Source organism: Daphnia pulicaria, chromosome 7, assembly GCF_021234035.1.
Source record: "Daphnia pulicaria isolate SC F1-1A chromosome 7, SC_F0-13Bv2, whole genome shotgun sequence".
Lineage (NCBI taxonomy): Eukaryota > Metazoa > Arthropoda > Branchiopoda > Diplostraca > Daphniidae > Daphnia > Daphnia pulicaria.
In genome coordinates this window covers 6,561,835-6,582,370 of record NC_060919.1, presented here as the reverse complement: position 1 = coordinate 6,582,370, position 20,536 = coordinate 6,561,835, and the positions used below count along the sequence as shown (strand labels likewise).

The 20,536-nt window shown below is 40.2% G+C and overlaps 4 protein-coding genes across 5 annotated transcripts; all 4 read left to right on the top strand.

The window, feature by feature from the left end:
- The first annotated feature begins 147 nt into the window (after nucleotides 1–147).
- LOC124349311 (chromatin accessibility complex protein 1-like) lies at nucleotides 148–833 on the top strand. Its single transcript, XM_046799797.1, has 3 exons — nucleotides 148–397; nucleotides 475–595; nucleotides 656–833. Exons 1-3 carry the CDS (start codon nucleotides 263–265, stop codon nucleotides 730–732), a joined length of 333 nt encoding a protein of 110 aa, XP_046655753.1. The 5' UTR covers nucleotides 148–262; the 3' UTR covers nucleotides 733–833.
- A 265-nt stretch (nucleotides 834–1,098) lies between these two features.
- On the top strand, nucleotides 1,099–2,446 carry LOC124349300 (metallo-beta-lactamase domain-containing protein 1-like). Of its 2 annotated transcripts, XM_046799780.1 has the most exons (5): nucleotides 1,099–1,278; nucleotides 1,347–1,559; nucleotides 1,656–1,769; nucleotides 1,844–2,036; nucleotides 2,189–2,446. In XM_046799780.1, the coding sequence occupies exons 1-5, from the start codon at nucleotides 1,140–1,142 to the stop codon at nucleotides 2,349–2,351; spliced, it is 822 nt and encodes a 273-aa protein (XP_046655736.1). In that variant the 5' UTR covers nucleotides 1,099–1,139; the 3' UTR covers nucleotides 2,352–2,446. The 2 variants fall into 2 exon arrangements, with proteins under 2 accessions (XP_046655736.1, XP_046655737.1); XM_046799781.1 differs by lacking the exon at nucleotides 2,189–2,446 and having other exon boundaries at nucleotides 1,100–1,278; nucleotides 1,844–2,083.
- Nucleotides 2,447–2,612: 166 nt separating this feature from the next.
- Nucleotides 2,613–4,820, top strand: LOC124349289 (ethanolamine-phosphate phospho-lyase-like). Its single transcript, XM_046799769.1, has 8 exons — nucleotides 2,613–2,822; nucleotides 2,988–3,106; nucleotides 3,176–3,410; nucleotides 3,492–3,585; nucleotides 3,668–3,876; nucleotides 3,941–4,068; nucleotides 4,131–4,228; nucleotides 4,298–4,820. Exons 1-8 carry the CDS (start codon nucleotides 2,761–2,763, stop codon nucleotides 4,691–4,693), a joined length of 1,341 nt encoding a protein of 446 aa, XP_046655725.1. The 5' UTR covers nucleotides 2,613–2,760; the 3' UTR covers nucleotides 4,694–4,820.
- Nucleotides 4,821–5,847: 1,027 nt separating this feature from the next.
- On the top strand, nucleotides 5,848–12,014 carry LOC124349287 (beta-1,3-glucosyltransferase-like). The gene is made up of 11 exons (XM_046799768.1): nucleotides 5,848–5,947; nucleotides 8,242–8,490; nucleotides 8,634–8,865; nucleotides 8,982–9,090; nucleotides 9,421–9,557; nucleotides 9,707–9,875; nucleotides 9,965–10,100; nucleotides 10,175–10,346; nucleotides 10,438–10,550; nucleotides 10,679–10,830; nucleotides 10,910–12,014. Exons 2-11 carry the CDS (start codon nucleotides 8,472–8,474, stop codon nucleotides 11,216–11,218), a joined length of 1,548 nt encoding a protein of 515 aa, XP_046655724.1. The 5' UTR covers nucleotides 5,848–5,947; nucleotides 8,242–8,471; the 3' UTR covers nucleotides 11,219–12,014.
- The last annotated feature ends 8,522 nt before the right edge of the window (nucleotides 12,015–20,536 follow it).

Genomic DNA, 20,536 nt, shown 5'->3' with positions numbered 1-20,536 from the left:
GACTAATCGCAGTCTAGCAACTGAATTTATAAATAGTTATTAATACAATTCATATCATTTATATGAACAAATTAATAAAAAAAATGCTCCTTCGCCTCCTTGCATTTTCAATTTTCATTGATCACATCTTGGCAGTGCTGTTAAAAGTCAGCAGACTATATTTTGAACATTTCGATTTTGGCATTTTGTTAGAAATTGTTGTGGCGCGGAATTGTTGAATTAATTGAAGTGAAGGACTAAATCAAGTGAAATTAAATTAAGAATGTCTTCCTTTAAACCGAAATTAGGAGACGGCTCCATAATATTACCACAAGCACGGGTAAAAATGATTATGAAGAGTTCCCCAGATACTGAGAGCATATCCACTGACGCATTATACTTTGTAACAAAAGCAACGGTATTTTTAATTTGTTTCCAGATAATTTTTTCATCTTATTTTTATCATCTTCATCTAAAATGTTTCAATGTTTTAAGGAGTTTTTTGTAGAACATTTAGCCCAAGAGATTTATGAAAGTACCAACAAGTCAAATGAGCTTACTTACAAAGGTCTAGCTGACATTGTTCAAAAAAGTGATTCTATGCAGTTTCTCAAAGGTACTGGTTGCTAAATGGTATTAGTAAAATTTGAATAAATTATTATTGTTGTGTTTTCAGATATGGTTCCTAAGAAAATAACATACAAGGAATATCAAGAAATTCTGAAGGAAAAAGGAAATGGTGACTTGTTTTGAGTGTTTATTCAAATTCATTTCTGTCTCCAACATTACTTGCTCATATTTATAAGTGTTCCACTAAGGAAAGTTCAATTTCAAATACATTGATTGAACCCATTTTTCCTTTACAATTCACATCAGCTAAGATAGTTTGGTGGTTCAATAAACTGCAGTTAATGACTGTTGTAATTAATTAATTGCGGTTTTATATGACCATTTGTTAGCCTAAACTGGTGTGTCCGTATTTTTTTCCTCCTCAATTTAGCGCATGTGTTATTTTCAAACCACAGCTGCTGCAATAAGCAAAATGGCAAAGTTCAGCATATGTCACCCATAGATGGCGAAAAAAGCAGTAAAAAAAAAACAACATTTGATTTTGATTTTGATGTTTGACATTTGACAGTAGTAGTCTAATCTCTGTAAGGATGGCGAACTCCAAGGAGGACAACACCGTTATAGTATTACATACTGGATATTCTTCTACCATAATTGAGGAAAAAGACGAAAATCTTCCCTTCGTCCGTGCAAATTGCTCATGCGTATTGGTTACCGGCAGTAAAAATAGTAACAAACAGCACAATCCAAATATGTTCACAATAACGTGATAACAGTTAATAAATTTTTTTTTTCAGTAATTGTCGATACAATGACACCTTGGGATACCAATCTCATTTTACTATCTTTAGAGGCGAATGGGTTAACCCCTGATGACATCAACTATGTCATATCTACTCATGGTCATTCAGATCACACTGGCAACAACAATTTGTTTCTGAAAGCTAAACATATAGTTGGCTATTGCATTTCTGTTAAAGACAAATATTTTTTACATCCTTTTGATAAAGGTAAATTCTATGATTTCCTTTAGGAATTGTGCACTTTATTACTTAAGCTTCAAACAAACATAAATTTTTCTTACATACAAAATGTAAATGCTGTAGGTCTTCCATTTGAAATTGATGAGGGTATTACAGTAATACCTACACCCGGACACACAGCAGATGATGTCAGTGTTGTTATTAAAACTGAAGATATGGGTACAGTTGTCATTGCAGGTAAAATAAAAAATTGCTTGCTAGCTATATGTTATCAATAATGACATTTTATTTCAATTTTGTCTATGAATTAGGTGATATTTTTGAACGGGAAGAAGACATTGAACAACCTGAGATATGGAGAAGTTGCGGGAGTGTGAATCCTGAACAGCAAGAAAATTCGCGAGCTGTTATTGCAAATATTGCAGATTACATTGTCCCAGGCCATGGTCCAATTTTTAAAGTCACTGATGGAATGAAGAAAAAATTGTCACAAAATTTGAGCAGGTGTAACCAATGAATTGAAATCCCTATTAAAAGTGATTCTTAAACTATACAGAGGTAGCTTTTCCGGTTTGATTGTGATATTAATATCAGAATTTGGTAACCCTTTTCGACATACCAAGGCCTAAATCTTGTCTTGCATTTTCTATTTTAAGTGAACTTCATGTCTCTCGCTACTCTCTACTCGCAGAAGTCCGTAGAAGTAGGAGTTTAATTTATTGGCTCCGGTTCTTCGGGTGGAAAAAATACGGAAAAGGTAAATATTCAAATTCAAAAAATTTGAAAGATTCCAAAATATTCAAGATTGAAAGAATTTAAAACTTGAATTTGTCCAAACTAAAAACTGGATGACATTAGAATTAGGACATCTGATACGTAATGGCGTTTAATCCGACTTATATATTTCCCGCTACATTAATTCGTAATGGTTGTGTTGCTTCACGCAACCGCTAGAGCTCATACGTTGAACGTTGTTCATATTTGCTCTTCAGCCACTAACGTAGGCAGTGCCATATTTGAACAGACTCCTAGGGCGGGCCTGAATTATTCAAGCGGGTTTTTTTCCTTGTTTACATTCGCATTAATCCCAGCTGATATTCGTTTCACAAGTTTTTCTCAAGTATTTCACAATCGAGCAGCTGGTAGTTGAGTTAGAGGTTAGATCTAAATAACAAACTTCTTGATTATATTCTGAAGTTGAACTAGCTTCCTTGCAAATTTTTCTACAATGGACGCGAGCGAAAAATTATCTAAAAGTGAAACAATCCGACTTCGAGAGAAGTTCATCGCGTAATAAAATAACCCACATTCATTACACCATACTTTTTTATCTTTTATGCTGCCTAATTTGTTTACCAGTATTTTGTTTGTTTTTTGAAATTTCATGTGTTTCTTTTTGTTCACTGTAAATTATATATAGAGAACTGATTTTTTTTTAATTTTTTTACAATGTAGGCCATCATGCAAGTTATTTTTCAAAGCTGACCCACTTAAAATTATTTCAGCTAAAGGGCAATATATGTTCAATGAAAAAGGAGAGAAATATTTAGACTGCATCAACAATGTAACTCATGGTGAATATGAATATATTTTCACCTTTGGAAATAAAATTGTTATTATTAACAAGTGTTTAAATTTAATAGTTGGACATAGCCATCCCAAAATTGCTGAGGTGGCATATAATCAACTCAAAACATTGAACACCAATTCTAGGTTTCTGCATGATAATCTAGTCATTTATGCTGAGAGGTTGACAAGTTTATTACCTCCTCCGTTGAGTGTCTGTTTTTTTGTTAATTCTGGATCTGAAGCAAATGATCTAGCTCTAAGACTTGCCAGAACACATACAAAGCGTAAAGAAGCCATTGTGCTGGATCAGTATGTACTCTTGACTATTCAACCCATTCCTAGCATTTAGTCACCAATGCCTTACCAATATCTTTTTTTTATTATTGGCAGTGCTTACCATGGACATGTCATATCCTTGATTGATGTTAGTCCATATAAGTTTGCCCATACTGGAGGTGAAGGACAACCTGATTGGGTTCATGTTGTAAGTTGGTTATCAAATTATATTTCAGAAATGTTTCAGTTCTTCACTCATCTCTACTGTATGATTATTTTTTCTAATATAGGCACCAGTGCCAGATGTCTATGGTGGTAAATACAGAAATGATAAACATTCAGCTGAAGAACTTGTTCAGTTGTACTCAGATGATGTCCAAAAATTGGTTGATCTATCTGCTGCTAATGGTAAAGGAATAAGTTGCTTTATTGCTGAATCCCTGCAAAGTTGCGGAGGTCAAATCATTTTGCCCCCCGATTACCTACGACGAGTATACAAGTATGAAATAATTGTTTAAAACTTTTCAGCTATGTATCTATTTTGGGTCTTTATCTTTTGGTAGGAGCGTTAGGGATGCCGGAGGTGTCTGCATAGCCGATGAAGTTCAAGTTGGTTTCGGTAGAGTTGGATCCCATTGGTGGGCATTCCAATTGCAGGGAGAGGATGTTGTTCCGGATATTGTCACCATGGGTACTGTGTTAATTAAAAGCCTACGCCATTACAGACGGTTAACAACAGTGTATTTACTTCAGGCAAGCCCATGGGGAATGGACATCCGATAGCAGCTGTCATCACCACAAAGGAAATTGCGGACAGCTTTGCTGCCACTGGGATGGAGTACTTTAATACAGTTACGACAGCACGCATTTCGAACACCGATTTTTGTGAGCTAATTATTATCCTTTTTTTTCTTTTGTAGTATGGTGGAAATCCTGTGAGTTGCGCTATCGGCAATGCAGTTATAGACATAATCGAGGAAGAAAATCTACGCGAGAACGCGACTGCAGTTGGAACTCGCTTATTGGATGGCTTAAATAAATTGAAAGAGAAACATTCCATTATCGGTGATGTCAGAGGAGTTGGAATGTTCATTGGAATCGATCTGGTCAAGGATCGTACGAGTCGTGAGCCTGCCACGGCTGAGGCCCAGCACATTATAAGTCGATTGAAGCAAGAGTTTATTCTCTTCAGCGCTGATGGGCCGCATCGAAATGTCCTGAAGTTCAAACCCCCGATGGTTCTTTCTCTTGACGATGCTGATCACCTGTTGAGAACTCTAGACTCGATACTTGATGAAATCAGTGCTGCAAAATAACGAATACTTCAACCCAGATCATTATTAAAGAATTGTGCAATCTTGTTTGAAGCGGGCTATTATTTTTTTTATTTCTTACTAATTAAAATTTGTTATGTAGTGGTTAAAATATAAATATAGATTGGTTTATCGTTGTTTTTTTTCCTGATTTTGTAGAATTAATCCCCGTCATATTAGACGCATTTATTTTCAACAGCTGAATTTCAAAAATAAAAATCTTTGTAATCGTGATCCACATAAGTAAATGGAAAGGTAACCATGAAACGTAAACCATCCAAGCGAAATTCCCCAATTTTTCACATCAATTTGTTTCTCCAAACAGAGGATGTGTCGTCCCGATGTCACCTGTCAATAAAACAAATCGATTGCCTTGAGGGAATGGCCTTTTCCCATAAAAACACCGATAGCCTTTCTGTTTACAAAGTCACCGCTTTGGAACAAAACAACACTTCCTCCAAATATTCAAATAAACTGGGAAACCCAATTGCAACGACGTCAATGTCGCATTCCACAATTTAAAGAAATAAACCATTAACAAAACTTAATGTTTTGGGTAAATTCTAATTGGATATAGATTTTTTTTTAAATATTGGCTGCGTCATTTTTCTTCTTTGGGGATAAAAAGATCGATGTCCTTCTTGCGTACCTGAACTATAATACTGATTGGAGACATTCAACACCCCTTACAGATATTTTACATGCCATTTGCAACAGAGTTGAAATATATGAGCCTTTAAGAGACTTTGAAATGACTGCCTTTACTTTGTTTGGCATACCTGCTAGCTCTAAATAATTTATAGCGATTTTTTGTATTCAGAATTTCCACAGATTGCTCAAGCTAAAGCGGAACACTTTAACGATTATACATCTTTGTTTGCCAAGCCTTTAGTCCCTTTACCACATACGTGAAGGTATAAATCTCTAGTCTTAGTTGGTGCAGAGCGAAAGTAATATTCCCGAAAATTTGTGTTCTCATTTGAGTATTTATTCACCCTAAAAAGTAAAAACCCCAAAAGCGCACCGCAATCGGCAAAGCGCTTCAGTACGATTCTTACCTAGCGCCATTTAAGTACAGCGTCAATTCCTTGCACTTTACTCAAAATAAGTGTATCGTCTGCTGTTTCACTTTGACACACTTCTTGTTGATTGTTGACAAAACAGTCAAAACTATTTGTTTATCTTCAAATTTTACTGTCTACAGGTTTCCAACCAAAAAAGTTCAAATCTTTTTTCACTCGATTCCTGCTGAACCTGGTAAGACATTTGTAATGCAACTTTCATCAAATTAATTAGTCTGGTATTTATTAGTTTCCCATTTCTACATATTTCACTGTTAGTTCATTTACATAGTTCATTGTAGTTAGCTGACGTGTGCGTTGCTCAATGGATTTTAACCAGTGAAACTTTTTTTTATGGAATGTATGTGCAGTCAATAACTTTATTTGACTTGTGACATTTTTTGCATCCATTCGATAACAACACTCCTGTGTTTTTCATAATTCGACTACCATAATTTATATGTTGCCTGCAAACATCAGATTGAGCATTCCCTTTCGTTGTCACAACTTTCCTTTTTGGGGAGATCATTATTTTGCATGTTGCACAGCTGAAAACCAATGAGTTTATGACTAACCATATTTATTTCAGTGAATTATTGATCAAAAGTCCCCCCCCCCTCCCTTTTAATTTGAAAATGGTACACCCAACCATGGGTGTCCTAGTTCAAGTCCAAACTGAAGAACTCTGATGAGTCTCATACGATAGAACGAACATCTGCGGAGGGACTATAGAGACTAGGATGCCAACTAACCGTGTTTAACAATCAAACAAGAGAGTTTTACTTTGAAAAATCAGTTGACTGTGCATCAAGCCCTTATTAGAGAAAACTCGATCAATCTCCCTTCGAACAAAAAGTTTGAGATTCCTGTGAGCTGTTTCGAGCGCTGTTGAGAGACTCGGTTGAAATCCATCTCTGACAGCAGAGAGTTTAGAAAATGAAATGCTGAAGTTTACACCACTTGCCCGTTCAGGTGATGGTGCAAACGCCGTGGCAACACACAGTTATGTGCCAACCTTCGTGAACTGAGCTTTATTTATTTGTTCTGCACTTTCTCTGCATGACAAGGAAATTCGATACTTTTGACGATGTACAAAAGCGAAAGAAATCCACCGTCTATCTTCACAGTGGGTTCATTCCTTGAATCTCTTTTCTATTCCCTTAAATAACATTTCAAGGGTTTCATTTAAACAAAGTAGAGAGAATTGGGCAAGCTTTGCGTTTTCAAGAAGGAAGCAGTAAACATTTTTAATTCGGTCCGTTCGGATGCGTTTATCTCGGCCGTCGGCGAGAACATAAATAGTTGTTTTAGAGGCAACACTTGATTCAGAAAAATAGCCATATCCTTCTCACTCTGCGGAGGAGCAAAGAGGAACAGCCCATCAGGCGAAAGAAAAGAAGGCGTCCCCTCAGATATATGGTTAAAAGAAAGTGGCCATATAGAGTGACTATGTAGTTGGAGAAATGGGGAAGAAGAAAAAGAAAAAAGGATTCATCTGTCTTGTCATACAGTGGACATGAGCCGAGGCTGGCTTTAATGGCCGAGGCGGACTCGCAACTTGCTCAGTTGCTCTTGTGACAGAATGGAAAGCAAAGCGACCATATCCCGCATCTCCCGCGTCCATCCATCTTGCAGCGAGTTCGCGTGTCTGCTGCTCTGATGGAGTGGATGGTGGTCTTCCTGCGTCGTGGTCAAATCAATAAAAAAGAATCGGAGAAGAAGAAGAAGATGAAAGCGAAAAGAGCGCAACAGAATTGATGTAAGAGGAGAGAGAAGAGATTTGGTTGTTTTCCCGTTTCCTTCCGTCCTCTGATTCAGCCGTCCATCAGTAGACAATTGTCAACGGACCAACCGTCACTCGCTCCTTGGGGGTCAATCTTGACAAAAGACTAGCCAGGATTGTTGCTGAAATATTTAATCCCGCGGCAGAGCGGTATGGTACCGCAGCGCTTTCGTTTATTTATTTAGACTTTTTGTTAGTTTTTTAGTTTTCATCCGCCAGACAGGACGTACATGCATTTTATAGACAGGCAGCCCCAAAAGAGAGTGGGGTTCGAAAGAGAATGGACTTGTTCTCATTCAATTTGGCCGTTTTTTTTCTACAAGGCTCTCGGGGATGGCCGGTGTAACAAGACCATTTATTTCCGTCGCCAATTCCGCCGTTATCTCAAGAGGGAGAAAGCGAGCGAGAGGAGATAAAGTGCACCCGAGTTTGTTTTTCGACAGAAACACACACTATGAGGGCGCGCTCTCTCTGTGCGCCAGTTATATAATTGGTTTATTTAGATCCATGTTCTTCTGCTTTCGCCAAGTGTTTTTGACGTGTTTGTTTAGCCTCCGTCTATATAAGTAACGTTACATCCCCCCGTCTCTCGTCTCTGATGTGCGCCATGATTGATGGCGTCTTTTCTTTGATATCATTCAAGTTTGTTTTTTTGTTTTTATTTACTTTTGTTTGTTTTTTTTTCTTTTGTTTTGCACGATCCAAAGTTTTGCTCCGCACCGTTTTGCATCGTCTCTCCTTGCGCGTTATATCCTCCTCCCCTTCCTTGTGTGTACGTATATCTTTCCGCCCCTGGAGAGCGCATGTGCCTCATCCCTGCCGCAGTGTGTCTACATTAAATTTGGACTGCCGAGATGTGTGCCAGCGCTATCGCCTGTTAGTCCTGGTAGATGTTGGGCCGACAGTTGATCGGATTCCAGACGGGGCTGTATAAAAAATGATGGACACCTGGTTCGGTTAGTAAATATAGTGTCGCATAATCTACCACCCCCTATATGTATACATGTATGTGCATACTATCTTTTGTCGTTTCTATTCCCGTTTGGGTTTTCTCTAAATGTCTTGAAATGGAAATCTGTGTCGTTTTGATTTTCTTTAGGTGTCTTGTTATGTCTTTTGCTGGCGTCCGGGTCGGTGGCGGAGGCTGTCAGAGCCGATCAGATAGTGCTGGTGATATTGAGAGGAGTGACGGGACTGCCCGTGTCGGAATTGCGTCGTGAAATCACCCGCCAGTTTGATGACTCGGGCCCTGCTGTCGAGCCGTTTATTCACGTCATCCCCGGTGACTTGGACGTCAAAGGAGAGTGGACCCTTCTGCCTCTTTTTCCAAAGTAAAGACGAGCCACGTGTTAGTCTCTCACCAGTCTCAAGAAACATTTGCATTTTATCTCTTCTTACCTTCCTAAAAAAAAACAAATTCTGATTTAATTCTTTGTTCCCCATCCAGGATAGTGGAGGTGCATCCGAATGCGACTTGGTTAATTATCTTGCAGGAGTCTACCCGAATCAATTGGTCCGAATTGGTCGATTTGACGCAGGGCTTCGATCCCGACAAAGTAATTGGCTCTTGTGCGTGCACCGTTCGTGAATAACAAAAAAGAAAGAAATGAAGGCAATTACTGGTCCCGATCCATCGATCCATAAGTCTAATCTAGCGGAAATAACTCCCATTTCTTTTCTTTCTCCCTTGACTTATTATAAATTCAATAAATTGCCTTTTTTATTTCTTTTTTTTTCTTCCGTCACGTCGCCGGAATATGTCATTAGTTTACGCCCATCCGCTGAACCCCGGCGACGGATCGATTCCGCGTGCAGTTGTTTCCCCCCCGTTTTTATAATGAAATTCGGCTTAACAGTTTTTCTTATTCGATTTTGGCTTTGATCAGGAATGGTTCATCGGTCGCCAATTGTACGACAGGGAGCCGACAATCGTCCACCATTTTGCGTTTCATCACGATCCGTCAGCATTCAAATATCCGCTCGCTGAGGCCGGCATCATTCTCTCTTGGCCAACTGTCAAAAGGTATAGGATATTTCTTATTTTTAGAATGTGACTCAGTCAGGCTCAGCAAAGACGTCAAACTTTTTTTTTTTTTTAAATTTAATACCATCCGTCGATCCTTTTATATAACTCTTTTTTATTTTTTCTTAATTTCCCCCCTGGCGTTTCAGGGTTCAATCCAGGATAACTCGCCAACAGCTGCCGAGGGACTTCTCCATCGATGCTCAACACGAGCTGGCCGTCTACTTAATGGACGGTGTCAATATGACTCACTTGCCGGCCTTGTGCCTCCGCCCAGCTCCCAACTGTGCCACTTGGATTCAGCCCTTTGAGCCCTGCGTATAAAAAAAAGTTCACTTTTAAGACAATTTGAAATTGCCCGCCACTAACGGAATGGATTCGACCCCGAACTTTACTTACTTACTTAGGCGACGGACGTAGATTCTGGCGATTTGTTCTTCGCCGTCAAGACCTGGTCAAAGTTCCACACCGACCGGGTGCCCGTCGTGCAGAGAACCTGGGCCCGCCGTGCTCAACGACTCGTCTTCTACAGCGACGTCGCAGGTTGAATTAAAAACAAACTCCCGTGGAATTATTCACGACCTTAAAAGGAATGTTTGAATCACACGCACACACAGACGAGAGGATCCCGACCGTGTCGCTGGGCGTTCCCAACGCGGAGAGCGGCCACTGCTTGAAGACGTTGGCCATAATTGACCACCTGGATGAATGGATAGCCTCCACCTCGGCGGCAGGGCTGGATACCAGTCCCGGCTGGTATGTCATAGCCGATGATGATTCCATAATAGGGTAAGGTGGTCCAACTTTGTAAGAAAAAGGAAAATGGTTCCTGTTTTAATTTAGTCGATCCTTATCGCCTATTTGGCTCGTTCTTTCATAGGGTTCGAAAGTTGCAGGAATTCCTGAGCTGCCACGATCCGTCGCAGCCTCTCCTTATCGGCCAAAGGTACGGCTACGCCAGTGGCCATAATTACGGATACGATTACATCACGGGTAAGTGTGTCTAACCGTATAGGATATCAAAAAACCCGATAGCCGCTCCTTGCCAATGTGTAGTACTGGTGGTGGTGGTGGTGTAGTAGTAGGTAGTAGTTTATGACCCCATTTCATTCGGACTGCAGGTGGCGGTGGCATGGTGCTGAGTCGACCCGCCGTTCAGTTGATTGCCGGCCGATGCCGGTGTCCCGGACCCGATACTCCCGACGATATGTGGCTGGGCGCGTGCGGCGAATCCCTAGGGATTTCCATCGTGCACTTTCCCGGATTCCACCAGGTTTGAATTTCATTTAAGCCGTGCCCAGTTTTTTGGTTTTCTTCCTTCATTAAAAGGTTTTCTGGTGTTTTTGATCCAGGCCAGACCGGATGATTACCCGCCGGAATTACTGCAGACTCAATTTGTCGTCTCATTCCACAAGCACTGGATGATCGATCCGCTGCAAGTCTACGAAAAATGGTTCGCCGACGAGGACGATTGGTCGATCAAATCACCTGTGGACGAAGCCGGCAATCAGCAGACGGACTGTTCGGTGATGGATCCGTCACGGAACTGCCACCACGTGAAGCAACAGCCAGCAGCAGCAGCAGCAGCCGCAGCCGCAGCCCAACTCTTTCAAACCGCCAAGAATTCCGGTTTGAAGGAGAGAATACCTGACGAATTGTGACATATCTCTCTCTCTCGCTCTCCTTTTGATTTCGTGCAATAGCTTTTTTGGGTGGTGGTGGATGACGTCATTTTGTCTTTCACAGTGGTGCATCTCTTTCGACTTGACCTTGTGTATTTTCTGTTGCCAAAACTAAGCCAAAACTAATTCTTCAGATCAGAGAAAAGGTTTGGGTGGGATTTTGTTTTTCCAAAAACCAGCTAAGAGACTAAAAATGCTTTGAATGCCAATTGTGCTGGGGTTTTTTGCGGGTAAATAATATTCAAATTTGCCTTGTTGCGTCATACGAGAGAAATAATTAAAAAAAAAGCTCAGGTTGCAACTCGCTCGGGTAATGTGAATTGACTTTTGGGCTAATAGTTGGCCCGGCATCTTTAGCCGCGTGCCGGATCAAGTTTACCACATTAGAGCCTTTTTCTTTCTTTTCTTTTCTTTCAACATGTTGCTACTTCTGGTTTAGGTTCACTCTGCCCATGTTTTTATTTTATTTGTGTGTGTTTGTGTGTGTGTGCTTGTGCATGTCCTCGTCCTTTTAACTCTTTGAGAGAACATGAAAAGACTCCCTAAAACACTCCGACCTATTTTTATATGGTATATATACGCCAACGTTAAATTACACAACAACAACCACCGGTCGGTCGCAAGCTCTTACCTGAAATTTACCGAGACGGCCAGCAGCAGCAGCTACAGTTTTAACCATATCTTTATAAATTTTATTTTTCAGCTCTTGACTGCTCTTGCTTCATTTTACGCTAATAAAAAAACGAGTTAAAAATAAACGTGTTTCTTTTTTCTTCTTCCCAAGAAATTTAGCTCCTTTGATTTTTTATTATCATTTGATTTATTTCAATTCGGTTATTTATTGCTATTATTATTTGTTGTTGTTTTTTCTTTTCTTTTCGTGAATTTTGATTGCACGACATGTCCAGGAGCGTCCGGGAAAGCCAGAAAAAAACAAAAAAAAAAAAAAAACGAAAATTCACTCGGGTGAGAACAAGGAGAACGGACAGGGGTGAGACCACCTGGACGAAAAGAAGATGGGAGCCGCCAGTCACGATGACCGCATCGTTCCAGCAAAGCGCAGGCTCTCGCTCGAGCTAAAAAAGACGGCCAGCATAGTACATCCACACACAGAGAGAGAGAGAGAGCGAGAAAAACCAAAAATTTTCAAAAGAAGAAGAAGAAGAAGAAGAGATAAACGATTTGTATGGCGGTCACGAACGCGCCTGGCATCGTGGACGATCGTCCGATGTTTGGCCGGTCCTATTGGCTCCTCTCTCTTCGAGGTTAGGTTAAAACTCCTGATGAATCACGTTTCTCCAAAGTGGCTAAGCTGCGAACGTTTTTGTGCTGACCAGTCACCAGGCGCAGCACCTCGAACGAATAAGTTAGCCCATCAGCCAACGGAATAACCAACGTCTAATGAAATTGCACCGTGTGAGCGCAATAGCTCGTTACTCTTACTCGTCCCTCACTCCCGCTCGCTGCACGCGCTCCTTTGTACTGTAATTGTCCTTGGCGAAGTTATCATCGGACAGTATCGGGACCTCCACCCAACCAGCAATTATATTGACGTTATATAGCCATTCTTTTTTTCCTATTAATTATTTAAGGAAAAATGAAGATGGGCACGTATAGCCCATTTGTTCTTTTTTCTTTATTATTAATCAAGATGAACTTATTTTTGTACTGGATCCTCCTCATTGAACACGTTTGGTGAACGTCGAATGCGGCACGCTATTGTTTGCGTTCAGGTAAAAATAAAATAGTGACAAAGGAAGAAGGTCAAACGTCCTCTCCATCATCGATCGGCTATAAATGAGGTACACGCAAAAAGAGAGAACATTGATTGGTTGTAACAAATCATTATATACAGGGGGGGGGGATTAGGTAATCAGCGTTTAGTCAGAATTAAAAAGAGATTCGGCTGTTTATTATTTTATTTAAAAAAAAAAAAGAACCAAGTGATGGGGAAATCGGTGGATGTTTGTTGCTATAGGAGAGTCCTCGCTCGGTCATTGGTGCACACGGATATATTGCATCACACCGGAGGAGTCCCGGGGCTTAGCAACAGCCCGTCTAGAGAGAGCGGGAAGGAAAACCCAACAAAAATTAAAAGAGCTGAGCTCCAAAATAAAAAATAGGTTCTACTAACTATTTGTTATTTTGTTTCTTTTCTTCTTTTTTATCACAATCTTCTCTCGGCGGTGCAACCCCGGTCCACTTCCCCGGGCCTGTTGGACAGCTGCGGACGCTGTGGACCCGTAAAAATCTTTCGACGGGACCAGTTCTCGTCTCTCACGTGATCTTTATGGGGGGTCAATAAGTCTTCGTCTTTTTTCTTGCATCCAGTCCGACTCTCTTCTTCTATTTACTCTTCTACTTTTTTATTTATTTTTTTCTAGGGTCGCGCCGGAATATATATAGAGCCCCGGAGCGACCGACGGGAGAATACAAAACCCCAAAAATTCACGGTGGACCCTGGTTGATGGATGCCTGTTGGGTTCTCGAGTGACTGTTGATATACTGGCCAAGGCCAGCGTATATTGTACACACATAGGCCCGTGGAAGAAAAACAGAATAAAAACGAGGCCTCGTGTTGTCCAGTTTGGAGAAGCTGTCAGACGTCTATGGCCGTCACGGTATATACATATGAGTGGGGGGGGGGGAAAAAGAACTAGCCATCAATAGGTTATTACTGCATATAAGAAGAGGAAAGAAGAAAAAAAAAGGGTCGTGAGTCGATTGCCACCTCTCCAAGTAAGGGTGTTGCCTTAATGGCATGCACGCTATACGGTATATGGAGATGCTGGACAGTTTGGCGGCTGGTGTGGGAACCCTGGAGCAGTTGGGCGCCAACCCGTCTGCCATCACGGACGAGCAGATGTTCCTCTCAGTCTCTCTTCTCGTGCATGGTATTTTTCTTCTACTTTTCTCTTCTTCCCCCCATGCTGTAAATGGGCATGGCTTATAGAGAGACAGAGATGAGGGTTTCTTATATATTTTTTATTTTTTCAAACGGAAAAAGAAAGAGGATTTTCCTCCGGGATTCACGTCAAACAGTCTACGACGAAATGAGAAAAGCTGACGTCAGTGTCTGTGATCTAGAAATACATCTGATTTATATGCAACATTTGGTTAGTTTTTTTTTCCTCTTTTTATTTGATTCTTTGATTTTTTTTTTCCTCAACATTTTTATCACTTTTTTTTTCTGTCTGAATTTTGTTTTTTTTATTGAACGAATAACCCTTTTTTTTATTATTATTATTTACAACCGAATCGAATTGCGCTGACACCGGGTCTGCAATTCCCCCCACCACCGACCGGAACACACACACATCTGTTAACACCTTGTGACTTTTTGATTCGTCTGGTATAGTATATAATAGACGTAAAAACCATTCGCAATATAATATTATATTTCTTTTTCCTTCTTCTTTTTTTTCTCAAATGTGCAGGTAACCTTTTATCGGGTTCGGTTTTTATTTTTTCGTTTTCATTTTTCAATGGTTACGAGAGATAAGATCATCACGCAACTGAAACTTTCGTGTGTTGGATAAAAGAAAAGAAGGCAGCACAGCTTTCGATGCGAGTACCTACACAGCACATCGAAGAGCTCTCAGTTTATATTTTTGTTATCCACAATAACGATCGATCAGCTTTCGCGAAAAAATCAAAATAAAAAAAAAAACATCACGCACGAAATTCCGGGAGCGAGATGATCATTCCAGACATGCAATTTCGAACCGAATCCCGCCGCGCGCCATTCCCTTATATTTTCCCACCCAATATCATTTTTGACATTCTTGAAAAAATCGACGAAGCTGCTCCTGCTGCTCTATAGACGCGTTCAAAATGTGAGGAAATATGTGTGAGGCGATAGGTCGTGACCAGCGCAATAACGTATACGCGGCATTGATTGATTCAACTAGAGAAAAATACATCTGTGTTGTACATGTAAAGCTATTTATGCGAAATCAGTCGTATGAATAAACGCCAGCGTCAAACGTGTTTATACACTCGGTGTAATAACCGCGCGCATAGTTACACACAACTCTCTGTTTGTATATAAGGAATATCATACATAACCAGTTATATTTTATTTGGGTTTTTTTTTTTGTTACATTTTTTTCCTCATTTCGGGTGAAAAATTCCGATCGGAATCGCGCGCCCAGAAATAGTTTTCCTTTTTCCTTCACGATTTTATTTATCTCCAATCAGTGCGTTTAATTGCATTTGTTTGGTTCTCATTTTTTCCACTCGGTCGAATTTTTTTGAGGTGGAATTTTTTTGTATCTAACGTTTTGTTTTTACTTTATATTTACCGAGGGAAATCTGCTGGACGTTTTTCGGGGAAAGCCGAGCGCGCGCAATACAATTTCACAGTCGGAAAGTGGAAAGTGGTTGTTCAATTGTTCTTTCTCCTCATTTATTATTTTATTTTTTTTCCGCTGTTGATATATACTTCGGCTCGCTTATTTTACCCTTTCAAATTGATGGGAATATGTTTGGGGGGAATTTTCTCTGATGGAAAAAAAAATATAGATAAAATGGCCAGCTGTATATAATCATCGGTCCGCGATGAGAAAGAGAAAAACGGGTCGTCGCTCGTGATATTCAGTTTGGTTTTTTTGTTTTACTACACCGCAATTGGGGAAAAAAGAGACGTCCATATTTTCGAGGCCAGACACGATCATCCTCACGGGCAAAACCTATTGAATCCCGGCCGATATTATTTTCCAGTTGAGTCAACGTCTGCTGGCCCGTCTTTATTTTGCAGTAGCCAAATATCGTTTGAAAGGAAAAATATTGGGACACAGTGGAGAGGATGCCAAGTAAGGTATAACATCAGGTAAATGATCTCGCTGCTGCCCTGTGAAATTTGTAAGCACTTTTGTCCAGGGCAGGAGAGTCTTGACATCGCGGCTGACGTGCCGTGCCAAAAAACATTTCGACGGAATGAGTCAACATCAATCGGCTGCTGCTGCTGCTGCCATGTCGTTACGTCTGTTAGTTACATCCCAAAAAGTTTCGCTTTGTGCCAATAACATCGGCAGCATCAGCCCGCTTGAGATGATGGCCATCGATTATTTATATAATGGCCCATGTTATACGTACTAGAAGCGCCCCAAGTACGGGCTATACTATACACGACAAGAGATTTATATTTCCCGCCGTGCATTTTCGAATACCTTGTATGTTACTCTTCGTGTCGAAAATACTGTTGGGTGGGTTATTATTTTCTCGCTCTTTTTTCTTTCTTTCTGATATGTCGAGGATATCGTCGTATCGTCGTCGAGAGCTAACTGCGCATTTTGAATGGATCGCTGCCCAGTCGATCGAGTTCATCCAGACGACCCCTTTTACCTTTTCTGATCTTTTTTTTTGGATGAAAAACAAGAAACAAAAAAGTTACAATAGATCATCCGGTAGAGAGAGAACAACGAAGATTTGTTTTTGTGTGTGTGTTAGCGGAGATGATGTATATCCAACGGCAGCCTAACATCTAAAGTCCTTTCAAAAAAACTGTGATGAAGCCCAGGGAATATGATAAATCACGATTCTCGTTTCCATCTTTCTCCTGATGGACCAAGCGCTCTTGTGCTGCTGCCCATATATACTCACCGACGAAGATGTGAACCAGCGACGATCGAATGAATCGGAAATTTTTAAAAAATAATAAATAAAAAGACTATATAGATAAAAAATGTGAAAATAGAGGGCAGTTGTGTATCATCATCATCATCAGTCTGTAGAATTTCCTTTTTCTGGGGTTCGACCTTTTTCTATCTCTTCCTATATCCTTATTTTATATATTTTATATAGACTCCGGGCTATGGTGTATTGCATATAGTTCATTCTTCCATCTGGAACCTTGGAGGTTTTGATGGTATGGCCAACGACGGACAAGACAATCATAGCGGCTGGAGTCAAAAGATATGAGGGGGGAACCCACCTGGATCAAAAAACCTTATGCATATATAGCGGCATGTGTGTATATCTCCTCTCTCTCTGGACGCGTCCTCGTAATCACAGTCGAACGATAATGATGATGATGAGAGATGGCTACGAGCATTCTTTCTTCTGTATAGATCGTTCTCCGTTTTCTTATGGAAGATGGGAGCCATTTTGATTTTTGGATATTATTTATTCGTTTTTTTTTTTTTGTGGTTGAAGAGGGGGGAGCCCCTGAACTTTTTATTTTTTGAAGGTGAACAATATCCGTAGGGACTTCCTTCTCCAAACTATAATGATATAGGTATATAACAACATTGGAATTGGATGTACGTAGACATTTTATGCCCTGCGGTCTCGTGCAGATTTTTTCGCGGAAGATTGTCTTGTTTTTCCTTCGTTTCTATCTGTCTCTGTCCGGCTGGCTCATCATCAAATGTATCTACATGTGGCCGTTCCCTTTTTTTTTTTTAAATAAAAATTTATAAATTTTCTCGTCGCTGTATGGAATATATAGATTGAATAATCAAATTTCGGGGTCCACCATTGAATGAAAGGGCAAAGAATTCGAGTCCAGAACTCCAGGTAATATATGTAATAATAATCTTTTCGTTATTTTATTCGAGTGTGACGCAGCAGGTATAACGGACCCCAACCGAAGGGGGGATGGAGGGAGAGAGAGAGAGAGAAATTCCTGTCTTAAAAAGAAGTTCGGCATCCAGCTAGAAAAATAAGAAAAAAGTTACGCAAGTGAAAACGTTCCACAAAAAAAAATGATACAGGTGATGGCCATTGAAGGATTTTGTCTTTTTCTTGTGTGTGTTGATTGTTGCGCGATATTTTTCGCTTCTTTGCGCCAATGGGGGGAAGATGTATATATAATATTACCGAAATTTCGGGTGAATGCGTATCTTTCCCCGAAGGCGGCAGCAGCGAACGCGGGAGAGAAAAAACGTGAAAAGGCGACGCTATAAAAGGGATTCTTATTCTTTCTTTCTTTCTCTCGAACGTTTGGCCAGCACAGCATCAGAGAGAGAAAGAGAGAGAGTTCGGAGCGATATAACTTCTTTGACGGTTAAACGTACTTGATGGCGGAAGGCGGAGGCTCTCCTCCTCCTTCCTCTCTTAGTAATATTTAACGTATTTCTCTCTTCTTCTTTTGAACCAAACGCCGGTCATAAATGGCACATGCTCCCGGCCTTTTCTTTCTTTCAAATTTTGGTTTTTTCATTTTTATTTTTCGCGTCATTCTTACTACTGCTGCGAGTGCTGGGCCTTTGATTTCTTCGGAAATCTCTACGTGATGGACGTCACGTTGGCCGATCGGTGAACCTTTTTTCCATGGACGCGGCGTCGATATAGGAGAAATGTGAGAGGTCAAGCAATGTCGCAAACGGATCGGAATTTCGTTAATGTAACGATACGACCATGACACGTGAAATATCGATCAAGAAGATAGATAGATCAAAGCAGCCAAAAAGAATAATATAAGGAGAAGGGATCGGCAGCAGCCCAAAAAGAAATAAGAAACAAAAAAAAAAACAAAAAAACAATCTGCATATCGTAATATTTTGTTGGTTTTTTTTGTCTCTCTCTTTTCTTTCCTTATTCTGCTTTCATCATCAAAGGAGAACACAGAGAGCGAGAGAGAGAGAATAAGAAAAAAAGAGAAAACATTAAACAAACATTTTTTTTTTCTTTCTGTCTTGTAGTATAAAGCAAACAAACTCTTTGGCTAAAATGGCTATGTGTGTTTGCTTTTGCTTGGCTTGGCTTGGCCCGGGGAATTTAAACAGTTGGTTGAAGAGAAGACCCACCAGAAAGAGAGAACCTTGAAATATATATATACATGTGCTCCGTCTCGAATCTCGATGAATATTTCATCTTACATCAACTTCCTACGTGTATAATATATATTTCTGCTATGGCAGACGAGCTGTCCAGCCCAGCAAAGTATACTGTATACATGTATTTTTCTTTTGTCTTCTTATTTCTTCATTCTTTCTTTTTTTTCTTATTATTTCCTCCGGTCCTTTTAATTCCTCTTTCGAAGGAAAAATAATCTCCCGGGGGACAGACAAACGAACGTGTGCGGTTGCTGGAACACGACCAAAGATAAAGAAACGCCAAGTCAAAAAAAAAAAGAGTGAACAAATTAGCAAAAGAGGAAAATTGAAACGAAAAACAACTGCGGAGAGATCAAAAGAGAAGATGGAAAAACCTTGTTTTTTTTTCGAGCTGCTATTGTGTTGGAATGACGCGTGAAGGAAATAAGAATCTGGAGCAGCAGATGACATCATCGTTTGTTATATATTCTCTTCGCAACGCAATTAAAAACAACCAAAGAAATGTGTACAAACACCCCTGTGCGCTTGTATCTCGTTATAAATGAAGTGGAAAAATTTTAAAAAAGGACGAAGGAGAGAAATTATAGAACGGGTCACGGCGACCGGTTCTTATATATATTTCGACCAAAAAGGTGAAGCCAACACAAAGCAAAACAACTCAAAAATAAAATAAACGATCCGACCTGGAGGTGTTTGCCCAGGTGCCAATTGCTCTCGAACTTGGGAATGTAGAAGCAAGGTCGTCATCACCACATTGGCGCATATAAGTCGTTCGTCCCCCACCCGATTTCTATCCAAAAATAAAAACAAGGAAAATATAAAAGACACTTGATACATAAAATATACACCCCGGTGCATTGTTCAGCGGTGATGCCATCGCGCCTTATATATTCAAATAAAAAAAACACATGCGCACCTTTATCTCTTTTATTTTCTAAAAATATATCTTTAATAATCCCCGTCAGTCCTCTATGTATCGATATTATAAATTTAAAAAAATCCTTGATCGTTCGATTCGACTCGGAAGAAATCAAAAAAGATCTGGGCGCCGTTTTTGATTGCCTCGTCCATCTGATGATGAGCTGCTGCCCGTGATGCGCCATTGTGTTCTCGTTATCTATTTTGATTGGCACCCCCAAACTTTTTTTTTGCTAGACGTGCTGTGAAAAGTTGTCACGCCGCACAGATGATCGTTTCTCTCTCTTCAACTCTTTTCTATTTTTTTAAATTATTTATTTTTTCTCTCTTTTCTCTATAGTCCTTTCCGGTGCTGTTGAACGGCCGTCGTGCGTGCCTCTTGGGCCAAATCGGGGCCTAAGGTGTGGCATATGGGGGGGAGCCTGTACACAGATGAATGAAAGAGGCGAAGGAACGAACAAAAACCTTAAGGCCATCTTGTCTAAAAGAAATAATATTTTTATTTTTTTTTAAAGAAATAGGAGAGAGAAAATCACTTGTTGTAACACAGCCAACCGTTCCCCCCCCCCGCGAGAGCTGGAGCTGTGCCCTGTGCTGT